Raw genomic sequence first — 12,827 nt, forward strand, 5'->3', positions numbered from 1 at the left:
GAGTAAGTGAGAGAGAGGGAGGGAGTCAGAGAGAGTAAGTGAGAGAGAGAGACAGAGAGAGAGAGTAAGTGGGAGAGAGAGAGAGAGTAAGTGAGAGAGAGAGAGAGTAAGTGAGAGGGAGGGAGGGAGAGAGAATCATTGCAGAGGTCTGTTTCTCAAGTGTGCCGGCAGCACCATAATGGGAATACAAGTGAAGCAGTGGTTAATCAGTGTGTTTTCTCTGGCTTGGCCCTGTAATGTATAATAGTCAATCAGCCCAGTCACACAGGGGTTGCTGAGAATGATCAGTTACTCATCGTTGTCTTGTTAAACCCACAGTCTGCCAAGCCAGGGACTGATTGCTCTGCTGGTGCCATTATTACAGAGCAGAATAAAGCTAACCCAAAGCAATGTGTCTTATAGAGGGAGGAGAGAAGAGGAGAGGAGGAGAGAGAGTGGAGAGGAGGAGAGAGTGGAGAGGAGGAGACAGGAAGAGGAGGAGAGAGTGGAGAGGAGGAGACAGGGAGAGGAGGAGAGAGGAGTGAGTGGAGAGGAGGAGACAAGGAGAGGAGGAGAGAGTGGAGAGGAGGAGACAGGTAGAGGAGGAGAAAGGAGAGAGAGGAGAGGCTGGGGACATGGTGTAGTAGACTTTATGAGGTGTAGAGTAGAGGAGAAGAGAGGGTCATTTTGAGAAAGCAGTGCGGGCCTGGAGAGAGGAAGAGTAAAGCTGAGTGTGTGGGACAATGAAAAAGGAGCCTGAAAGAGAGGGAGTGATCGAGAAATAGAGAGGGGGAGAGAAAGCAGGAGATTGCTATAGAGAAAGAGAGAGAGGGAGAGAGGGACATGGAGCAGAGCAATAAGAGAGATTGAGGTCATGAGACAATGGAGGGAGGGAGAGAAATTGAGAAAGGGACACTGGGGAAAAGAGTGAGAGATAGAGATCGGGAGAGGGAGAAAGATAGAGGGAGAGAGCCTGAGAAAGTGTGTACTCAGCTGTGAGATGAGACCTGTCTCCCCATGGGGAGAGAGGGATGGTGAGAGGGGAGGAGGAATCCAATGTCGGTTGGGCTGCTCTGAGGGGGAGGGGAGCACACACACACACACACACACACACATACACAAACACGCACACACACACACACACGCATACACAAACACGCACACACACACACACACACACACAACACACACACACACACACACACACACACACACACACACACACACACACACACACACACACACACACACACACACACACACACACACACACACTCCTGTGTGATCTGTCAGACATAGTGAGTCTACAACAGAGTGGTGAAGCCTACAGGTCTGCTGATCCCTGGTCCCCATGCTGTGGGACGGATAGATTGCCAATGTCAGGCACCATGACGTCAGCTAGTAGGAAAATGGATAATGGTGTATTACTGTATTCTCTATGCACTATCAATGTATTTGTGCTTTTTAGTAGCGTTGATGGTCGAATAAACATCCCTTATGATGTTGGGCCTTAAAGGTAGCAGTAATGAAGGTAATGGTAATGAAGGTAGTAGTAATGAGGGTAATAGTAATGAAGGTAGTAGTAATGAAGGTAGTAGTAATGAAGGTAGAAGTAATGAAGGTAGAAGTAATGAAGGTATTAGTAATGAAGGTAGTAGTAATGAGGTAGTAGTAATGAAGGTAGTAGTAATGAAGGTATTAGTAATGAAGGTAGTAGTAATGAGGTAGTAGTAATGAAGGTAATAGTAATGAAGGTAGTAGTAATGAGGTAGTGGTAATGAAGGTAGTAGTAATGAGGTAGTAGTAATGAAGGTAGTAGTAATGAGGTAGTAGTAATGAAGGTAGTAGTACTAGTAATGTAGTAATGAAGGTAGTGGTAATGAAGGTATTAGTAATGAAGGTGGTAATGAAGGTAGTAGTAACGAAGGTAGTAATGAAGGTAATAGTAGTAGTAATGTAGTAATGAAGGTAGTGGTAATGAAGGTAGTAGTAATGAAGGTAGTAGTAGTAGTAATGTAGTAATGAAGGTAGTGGTAATGAAGGTATTAGTAATGAAGTTAATAGTAATGTATGTAGTAGTAATGTAGTAATGAAGGTAGTGGTAAGGAAGGTATTAGTAATGAAGGTAGTAATGAAAGTATTAGTAATGAAGGTAGTAATGAAGGTAGTAGTAATGAAGGTAGTAGTAGTAGTAATGTAGTAATGAAGGTATTAGTAATGAAGGTAATAGTAATGAAGGTAGTAGTAATGAAGGTAGTAGTAGTAGTAATGTAGTAATGAAGGTAGTGGTAATAAAGGTAATAGTAATGAAGGTAGTAGTAATGAAGGTAGTAGTAACGAAGGTAGTAATGAAGGTAGTAGTAATGAAGGTAGTAGTAGTCGTAATGTAGTAATGAAGGTAGTGGTAATGAAGGTATTAGTAATGAAGGTAATAGTAATGAAGGTAGTAGTAGTAGTAGTAGTAGTAATGTCGTAATGAAGGTAGTGGTAATGAAGGTATTAGTAATGAAGGTAGTAGTAATGAAGGTAGTAGTAATGTAGTAATGAAGGTAGTAGTAATGAAGGTATTAGTAATGAAGGTAGTAATGAAGGTAGTAGTAATGAAGGTAATAGTAATGAAGGTAGTAGTAGTAGTAATGTAGTAATGAAGGTAGTGGTAATGAAGGTATTAGTAATCAAGGTATTAGTAATGAAGGTAGTTGTAGTAGTAGTAATGTAGTAATGAAGGTAGTAGTAATGAAGGTATTAGTAATGAAGGTATTAGTAATGAAGGTAGTGGTAATGAAGGTATTAGTAATGAAGGTAGTGGTAATGAAGGTATTAGTAATGAAGGTATTAGTAATGAAGGTAGTGGTAATGAAGGTATTAGTAAAGAAGGTATTAGTAATGAAGGTAGTGGTAATGAAGGTATTAGTAATGAAGGTAGTAGTAATGAACACTGAACTGCTCGAACACAGACCTTTATGATGTTGGTTTGCAATGTTTGGATCCCTGAAAGGATCTTGTCAGGTTATATGTGCTTTGCCATCAGTAATAAAAGATACTGTCCACACTATTCAGTGATGTTCAGGTACAGCGTACAGCATACAGCTAGTGTAGCCATGAAACATACATAGATACCAACACTTCGTTGAATCAATGCTCACTCCGTTGAATCAATGCTCCTATTGTTTTATGAAGTGAAAATCTTTGCCCAGAAGGTCTTTGCCAGCAGGTTTCCCCCCATGTTTTATGCTTTGCCATAACCATAACTCTAACCGAAGTCTCACATTGCCTCACATTTAAGGGCTGTTCAATCGCCTATTCATTGGAATATCAGAATTAATGTGAGACATGTGCCCGGAAATCAAGGTACTTCTAGCCATAACCTCTTCTCTCCCTCTCCTTTCTCTCATTGTGCTCATTCTCTGTGTGGCTATAGGCAGTGGTCTGATGGGGAACTCCTCTGCCTCCTTCATGGGTACGTTCCTGGCCAGCAGTCTGGGCTCGTCCTCCCACCCCTCCCGGCCCCCCTCCTCACCCTCTTCACCCGGATCCTTCCGTGGTGGGCCCCACTCCAGCGCCTCTCAGATCTGGTTCCCTCACTCACACGAAGGTAAGAGAGAAACCCCACAGAAAAAACTATGGAATGAGTGACGCCTGACCACCAATTTAGCATGATGTAATATGTTATATTTAGCTAGCAGTCTTCTCAACGTGACGGAGGCCTTTAAGGATCGACAGCCACATAACATATCCTCATGATACACACATCCAGGGGTTTTAGGTGGTTTCATTTTTAGATCAAAGACTATCTTCAGGTAAATGTGAAGATGACTCAGCACTCTGTACTCTATACTGCCATCATTATTAATTGACTTGTAAGAGAATCCCCTACTTCTTCTTCTCTCCCAGTCTATGAAGCCTCAGGGCTCTATCTTGGGCTGGCGTTGGTGTCAAACGCACGTTCATTGGCAGTTTCCACCTGTTAAAGCCAGAGCTCTGCTATTTTCAAACTGTTGCGCAAGGGTTGGTAATTGACCTGTCTTTTATCAGCTCTTTGTGCTTAGGTGGGAGGGGTGGAAATATTGTCGGTGTGTCCTTAAAAAGGTGATGCAAAGGGATAATTTCAGGCAGCTCTCTTTTTGGGCCTCATCAATAATTCATTGAATCTTGCTTGTTGACAATGTTTGGCATGTCCATGCTCAGCCATAATGTAATTTCCAGTAGGCCTAGCCCCTATAAAAGACCGTAAATACACAACTTGAAGCAACCACATATTTAGCCATGGAGCACATTCTGATTGGCCAGTGAGGGGCCAAGACTCGACACACCTCCAACTTATTTATTCATCAGAGCCCAGCCCTTTGGCGACAGCGCCAGCACTGCGCCAATCTTTCTTGGTTGTGAAAACAGCAACAATATTTCTGCGACTCCCCTGAACCTATAGCGCTACCGCTAGCACTTCCAGTTCCCACTGTGTTGGGTTTGTTCAGATAGAGCCCTCTATTGCGCTACCGCTAGCACTTCCAGTTCCCACTGTGTTGGGTTTGTTCAGATAGAGCCCTCTATAGCGCTACCGCTAGCACTTCCAGTTCCCACTGTGTTGGGTTTGTTCAGATAGAGCCCTCTATAGCGCTACCGCTAGCACTTCCAGTTCCCACTGTGTTGGGTTTGTTCAGATAGAGCCCTCTATAGCGCTACCGCTAGCACTTCCAGTTCCCACTGTGTTGGGTTTGTTCAGATAGAGCCCTCAATGTCAACGTCTCCTGGGTCCTGTTCATTAGGCACCAAACGGAACGAAACAGGGAGGTATTACCTAACCTGAACTAATACAATAAGAAATGCCCATTTTCATGTTCTGCTGCAAACCGCTTTCAAACGTTTTCCATTGTGTGCCCTAATGAACACAACTCAGGTTCTCAGCAGTACGGTATGGAACGCCGGTTGGGTCTTTACGTGTCAAAAAAGATACACGTCAAATAATACAGTTCTATTATAGAATGTTGTGTGTGATGAATTTGCACGTGCAAGCCAAGCGCCACCACTACTACCAGAGCACGGTCAAAGCTGTACAAAAAGTCTGCAAACAAGCAAACACCGGCCACGAACGATGTGTTTACAATACCGCCTTGGTAATAAGGCATTATTTGTTCGACCGCAACTTCTTTGGTATTAAGCTAGCACCAGTACAACTTGTCGTTTTGCTGTGTTTTTGGGGAAGAACATTGTTTGCATCAAATCCATCAGCTAGCTAACTTTTTTACGACCAGTACTGTCCAGAGCTTGGGGAAGGGCAGCACTGTCCAGAGCTTGGGGAAGGGCAGCACTGTCCAGAGCTTGGGGAAGGGCAGCACTGTCCAGAGCTTGGGGAAGGGCAGCACTGTCCAGAGCTTGGGGAAGGGCAGGTGCGCGAGACAACTTTACCAGCATCATAGCGATACGTATCGATTAATCGTTGTGACATATGGAATACGAGTGATAGTGTAATCAATGTGTCACACGTGCTACCTGTCCCAGACCTGCTGTTTTCAACTCTCTAGAGACAGCAGGAGCGGTAGAGATACTCTCAATGATCAGCTATGAAAAGCCAACTGACATTTACTCTTGAGGTGCTGACCTGTTGCACCCTTTACAACCACTGTGATTATTATTATCTGACGCTGCTGGTCATCTATGAACATTTGAGCATCTTGGCCATGTTCTGTTATAATCTCCACCCGGCACAGCCAGAAGAGGACTGGCCACCCCTCATAGCCTGGTTCCTCTCTAGGTTTTGGTCTTTCTAGGGAGTTTTTCCTAGCCACCGTGCTTCTACATCTGCATTGCTTTCTGTTTGGAGTTTTAGGCTGGGTTTCTGTACAGCACTTTGAGATATCAGCTGATGTAAGAATGGCTATATAAATACATTTGATTTGATTTGAAATTTGATTAATAACTACGTAATTTTTTTTTGAACGCATCAAATTATTATGGGACGTGCAGTAATATTCAGGTCCTGATTGGTCAACAAGCTTATTTGACACGTCAAATAGTGTTATTTGACGTGTATCTTTTTGGACATGTAAAGACCCAAACGGCGTTCCATAGTACGGCGCTGGAGCTGAACAGCCTGTAATCTTACTCTGACAGCAGGTATTCTCAGCCTGTGTTGAGTTTCCAGTGGAGGACAGGCGGCTCGTAATCCTTAAGAAATTAGCCCGGCTCCCACCCTTTTATCTGGGCTCTGAAATAGGCCTCTGCCCCTCCCCAGGAGCATGTTTGGGGTGAAGCACCATGCAGTGTTTTTTTGGACGGAGTGACGGGTCAATAGTTCAGCCAAAAAATGTTGCGGTATTCAAATTCACGTCAGCAAGAATGTCACTTAGCCCACTGAACAACACACACGCACGCCAGTAAAGAGGTTGCACAGACTGCAGGGTTGGGCTGTTCAGCTGTTGTGTCTTTGGTGGTTGTGGTGGTTCCCACCCTACCCAGGCTCTGACTGCCTCACCCGACCCGCCTAAACACAGCAGACTCAGGGTATGCCAAGCCCCAGGCATAGCCTCCTTGTTTAAAGGAATAGTTCAAGCAAAATAAAACATAAGTTAGATGGTTCCTGGTGTACAGACTACTTCCAGAATTAGATAGCATCTAACTAATGTTTATATTAAGGTGAACAACCCCTTTAAGAAGGATCTATCTACCCACTGGGCACAGACATCAATTCAATGTATATTCCACGTTGGTTCAACGTAATAACATTAAAAGGACATGGAAACAACGTTGATTCAACCAGTGTGCCAAGTGGGTAATGTTGTCATTAAGGTGAACGGACCCTTTAAGAAGGAACATTCTAACTAATGTTGTCATTAAGGTGAACTACCCCTTTAAGAAGGAACATTCTAACTAATGTTGTCATTAAGATGAACTACCCCTTTAAGAAGGAACATTCTAACTAATGTTGTCATTAAGATGAACTACCCCTTTAAGAAGGAACATTCTAACTAATGTTGTCATTAAGGTGAACTACCCCTTTAAGAAGGAACATTCTAACTAATGTTGTCATTAAGGTGAACTACCCCTTTAAGAAGGAACATTCTAACTAATGTTGTCATTAAGATGAACTACCCCTTTAAGAAGGAACATTCTAACTAATGTTGTCATTAAGGTGAACTACCCCTTTAAGAAGGAACATTCTAACTAATGTTGTCATTAAGATGAACTACCCCTTTAAGAAGGAACATTCTAACTAATGTTGTCATTAAGGTGAACTACCCCTTTAAGAAGGAACATTCTAACTAATGTTGTCATTAAGATGAACTACCCCTTTAAGAAGGAACATTCTAACTAATGTTGTCATTAAGGTGAACTACCCCTTTAAGAAGGAACATTCCAACTAATTTTGTCATTAAGATGAACTACCCCTTTAAGACTAGGCCAGCTGTTGTGTCTTGGCCAGGGCAAGCCAGCGGGGAATGTGCTGCAGGATCTACATTGTGTTTGTGGTCATTGATAATCACTGCTCTGGTCGTATGATGTGTAGCTGGGGCTGATGTTGTTTGATGCAGCTGTGATTCTGTTTGTTGTTAATGGACACTCTGTTTGGGGATGGGCGGCCCTTAGATGTTGCGGCCACAGAGAGTCATGCACTTATTCACTTCCCGCCATGGATTTATGGGATTTAAAGGGGCAATCAGCAGGTGCTACATCCATTTTGTGACTTATAAATGAATGATTTATACCCATTGATTCTTTAAGAATATATCTTATAAATGCCTCATGATCTCAGTTTAACTGTTGTACCCCATCAGAAACCCAAACTATAAGCTTGTTTTACTCAAATGTTTGTAAACAAAGAAAATGTAAACAAACACTGTATAGCCTCAAAACATGGTGAAACTATACATTTGATATAACTGAAGGTCAATCCTTGCATCCGTAGTTCTGTCTATGAATATGAGAGTGGTTAAATGTCTCCAGCCCTATCCCTCAGCTTTTTACCAAACCAGGTGGGGAGTCCGCTTTGTTGTTGATTTTACTGCTGATTGCTGCTTTAGGGATTGGTGTAAGAAACTCTAGCTCATGCTTAGACCAATCCATGTTTAAGGTATTCACATGGGAGGCAGGCAACATGGTGTTAGTGGATGGAGTTACAGCCATCTCTCTGAAACATCATGGTGTTAGTAAATTGAGTTACAGCCATCTCTCTGAAAGAACATGGTGTTAGTGGATTGAGTTACAGCCATCTCTCTGAAACAACATGGGGATAGTTGACGGAGTTACAGCCATCTCTCTGAAACAACATGGTGATAGTGGATTGAGTTACAGCCATCTCTCTGAAACAACATGGTGATAGTGGACGGAGTTACAGCCATCTCTCTGAAACAATATGGTGTTAGTGAATGGAGTTACAGCCATCTCTCTGAAACAACATGGTGATAGTGGATGGAGTTACAGCCATCTCTCTGAAACAACATGGTGATAGTGGATGGAGTTACAGCCATCTCTCTGAAACAACATGGTGTTAGTGGGTTGAGTTACAGCCATCTCTCTGAAACAACATGGTGTTAGTGGGTTGAGTTACAGCCATCTCTCTGAAACAACATGGTGTTAGTGGGTTGAGTTACAGCCATCTCTCTGAAACAACATGGTGATAGTGGATTGAGTTACAGCCATCTCTCTGAAACAACATGGTGTTAGTGGACGGAGTTACAGCCATCTCTCTGAAACAACATGGTGATAGTGGGTTGAGTTACAGCCATCTCTCTGAAACAACATGGTGATAGTGGATTGAGTTACAGCCATCTCTCTGAAACAACATGGTGATAGTGGATTGAGTTACAGCCATCTCTCTGAAACAACATGGTGATAGTGGATTGAGTTACAGCCATCTCTCTGAAACAACATGGTGATAGTGGACGGAGTTACAGCCACCTCTCTGAAACAACATGGTGTTAGTGAATGGAGTTACAGCCATCTCTCTGAAACAACATGGTGATAGTGGATGGAGTTACCGCCATCTCTCTGAAACAACATGGTGTTAGTGGATTGAGTTACAGCCATCTCTCTGAAACAACATGGTGTTAGTGGACGGAGTTACAGCCATCTCTCTGAAACAACATGGTGTTAGTGGACGGAGTTACAGCCATCTCTCTGAAACAACATGGTGTTAGTGGACGGAGTTACAGCCATCTCTCTGAAACAACATGGTGTTAGTGGACGGAGTTACAGCCATCTCTCTGAAACAACATGGTGTTAGTGGGTTGAGTTACAGTCATCTCTCTGAAACAACATGGTGTTAGTGGGTTGAGTTACAGCCATCTCTCTGAAACAACATGGTGATAGTGGATTGAGTTACAGCCATCTCTCTAAAACAACATGGTGATAGTGGACGGAGTTACAGCCATCTCTCTGAAACAACATGGTGTTAGTGGATGGAGTTACAGCCATCTCTCTGAAACAACATGGTGATAGTGGATTGAGTTACAGCCATCTCTCTGAAACAACATGGTGTTAGTGGGTTGAGTTACAGTCATCTCTCTGAAACAACATGGTGTTAGTGGGTTGAGTTACAGCCATCTCTCTGAAACAACATGGTGATAGTGGACGGAGTTACAGCCATCTCTCTGAAACAACATGGTGATAGTGGATTGAGTTACAGCCATCTCTCTGAAACAACATGGTGATAGTGGATTGAGTTACAGCCATCTCTCTGAAACAACATGGTGTTAATGGACGGAGTTACAGCCATCTCTCTGAAACAACATGGTGATAGTGGATTGAGTTACAGCCATCTCTCTGAAACAAAATGGTGATAGTGGATGGAGTTACAGCCATCTCTCTGAAACAACATGGTGTTAATGGACGGAGTTACAGCCATCTCTCTGAAACAACGTGATGATAGTGGATTGAGTTACAGCCATCTCTCTGAAACAACATGGAGGTACAGATGACAGGGAGAATGAGAGAACGATGGAACCAGAGAGATGAGCAGTTACAGGTAATAGTGAATCTTCTAGTTCCTTCCACCCACAAAACACAAGTTAACACACGAAACGTATGTTTCGTTTTCACATTTTAGCAATGGGTATCAAAGCCACGGGGAGATTTCTGTGCTGGAAAACAGAATAATATGAATAAGTCGGACGATGATAATGCCAAGCCTAATAAAAGTAATGGAGGTGGTAATGACTAGGATTATTACTCAGTTTGCAGTGGAGGCCATTACCCAGACTGCAGTTTAATTGTACATAATGCATTAAGATCCTGATTGAATCCAGACAGTTCATCAGCCACATTCAGCTGCTCTGGCTTCAACATAATTGCATGTTGTCTTTTTACTGTTTTGCATTAAAAGCAACTCATCAAAATGATGAGCGGGAACAATTACCCAGGCTCCTCGCCTTCTCTCTACGGGTGTCGGCCTGTCGGCTGTATCCCACCAGCAGCAGCACAGAGCATACTGTGTGTGTGTGTGTTCGTGCATGAGATTGTGTGTGTATGTGTGAGCTGGTATTTGTTCTAAGATTCTCTTGTCTCTCAAGCTACATTTCTTTGGCGCACAGTCTCTTTGTCTCTCATGTTGCTGTGATTCTGACACATTTTCATATGGAGCTGGTCTGTTGTTCATTTCATGGGAACCATATGGAGATGGTCTGGAGAGGAGGGCTGTTCGTTGGCACACAGTGAGAGGGAGAGGTGGAATAGGGGAGGAGCTGTTGTTGGGATCTGGGTGTAAAGATATATATAAATGTAGCTCAGTTGGTAGAGCATGGTGTTTGCAACACCAGGGTTGTGGGTTCGATTCCCATGAAACAGAGAAGTTCTCGTCTGAGAAAGTAGACCAATACGCAGCGGAGTTCGTGTTCATCTTAGAATTTAATTAATCAAGAATGTGAACACTATACAAAACAAGAAACACGACAGTACAACAGTCTTGCAGGCTATACTAAACGCAGTGCAAAAATAACTACCCACAAAACACAAAGACAAACACACCCTACTATATAGGACTCGCAATCAAAGGCAACTCAACACACCTGCCTTCAATTGGGAGTCCAACCCCAATTAACTATACATAGAACCACAGACATAGACCAGTGACAAACCCCATACACATACATCAACTCCCCTCTGCCACGTCCTGACCAAACTACAATAACCAAATATCCTCTATACTGGTCAGGACGTGACAATTGTGATATCGTTATGGGGTATTGTGATGTTGTTATGGGGTATTGCGTGTAGATGGATGAGAGAAAAAAACGATTTAAACCATTTTAGAATAAGGCTGTAACGTAACAAAATGTGGAAAACATCAAGAGGTCAGAATACTTTCGGAATGCACTGTATATACACTACCGTTCAAAAGTTTGGGGTCGCTTAGAAATGTCCTTGTTTTTGAAAGAAAATGACATTTTTTTGTCGATTAAAATAACATCAAATTGATCAGAAAATACAGTGTAGACATTGTTAATGTTGTAAATGACTATTGTCGCTGGAAATGGCAGATTTGTTTTTCTCAAGCTAGAAACTCTAATGTACTTATCCTCTTGCTCAGTTGTGCACCGGGGCCTCCCTCTCCTCTTTCTATTCTGGTTAGAGCCAGTTTGCGTTGTTATTTGAAGTAAGTGGTACACAGCATTGTATGAGATCTTCAGTTTCTTGGCAATTTCTCACATTGAATAGCCTTCATTTCTCAGAACAAGAATGGACTGACGAGTTACAGAAGAAAGGTCTTTGTTTCTGGCCATTTTGATCCTGTAATCGAACCCACAAATGCTGATGCTCCAGATACTCAACTAGTCTAAAGAAGGCCAGTTTTATTTTAGCTGTGCTAATATAATTGCAAAAGGCTTTCTAATGATCAATTAGACTTAAAACGATACACTTGGATTAGCTAACGTGCCATTGGAACACAGGAGTGATGGCTGCTGATCAGCCAAGACCTCAGAAAAATTATTGTAGACCTCCACAAGTCTGTTTCATCATTGGGAGCAATTTCCAAACACCTGAAGGTACCACGTTCATCTGTACAAGCAATAGTACGCAAGTATTAACACCTTGGACCATGCAGCCGTCATACCGCTCAGGAAGGAGTCGAATTCTGTCTCCTAGAGATGAACGTACTTTGGTGCGAAAAGTGCAAATCAATCCCAGAAAAACAGCAAAGGACCTTGTGAAGATGCTGGAGAAAACAGGTACAAAAGTATCTATATCCACAGTAAAACGAGTCAACATAACCTGAAAGGCCGCTCAGCAAGGAAGAAGCCACTGCTCCAAAACCGCCATAAAAAAGCCAGACTACGGTTTGCAACTGCACATGGGGATAAAGACCGTACTTATTGGAGAAATGTCCTCTGGTCTGATGAAACAAAAATATAACTGTTTGGCCATAATGACCATCGTTATGTTTGGAGGAAAAAGGGAGAGGCTTGCAAGCCGAAGAACACCATCCCAAACGTGAAGCATGGGGGTGGCAGCATCATGTTGTGGGGGTCCTTTGCTGCAGGAGGGACTGGTGCACTTCACAAAATAGATGGCATCATGAGGAGGAAAATTATGTAGATATATTGAAGCCACATCTCAAGACATCAGTCAGGAAGTTAAAGCTTGGTCGCAAATGGGTCTTCCAAATGGACAATGACCCCACACATACTTCCAAAGTTGTGGCAAAATGGCCCAAGGAGAAAAAAGTCAAGGTATTGGAGTGGCCATCACAAAGCCCTGACCTCAATATGAAAAAGTGTGTGCGAGCAAGGAGGCCTACAAACCTGACTCATTTACACCAGCTATGTCAGGAGGAATGGGCCAAAATTCACTCAACTTATTGTGGGAAGCTTGTGGAAGGCTACCCGAAAAGTTTGACCCAAGTTAATCAATTTAAA

The 12,827-nt window shown here is 42.9% G+C and overlaps 1 protein-coding gene across 1 annotated transcript in view; it reads left to right on the forward strand.

Annotated features, from left to right (window-relative positions):
- Positions 1–3,068: 3,068 nt before the first annotated feature.
- Positions 3,069–12,827, forward strand: part of LOC115185015 (BAH and coiled-coil domain-containing protein 1) — a gene marked incomplete at its 3' end in the record, with an annotated part of 21,530 nt that continues 11,771 nt past the window's right edge. Inside the window, exon 1 of the mRNA XM_029745618.1 lies at positions 3,069–3,574. Coding sequence (XP_029601478.1) covers positions 3,313–3,574 — 262 coding nt within the window. The remainder of the gene's footprint in view (positions 3,575–12,827) is intronic.

Source organism: Salmo trutta, unplaced genomic scaffold (assembly GCF_901001165.1).
Source record: "Salmo trutta unplaced genomic scaffold, fSalTru1.1, whole genome shotgun sequence".
In the NCBI taxonomy this organism is placed as follows: domain Eukaryota; kingdom Metazoa; phylum Chordata; class Actinopteri; order Salmoniformes; family Salmonidae; genus Salmo; species Salmo trutta.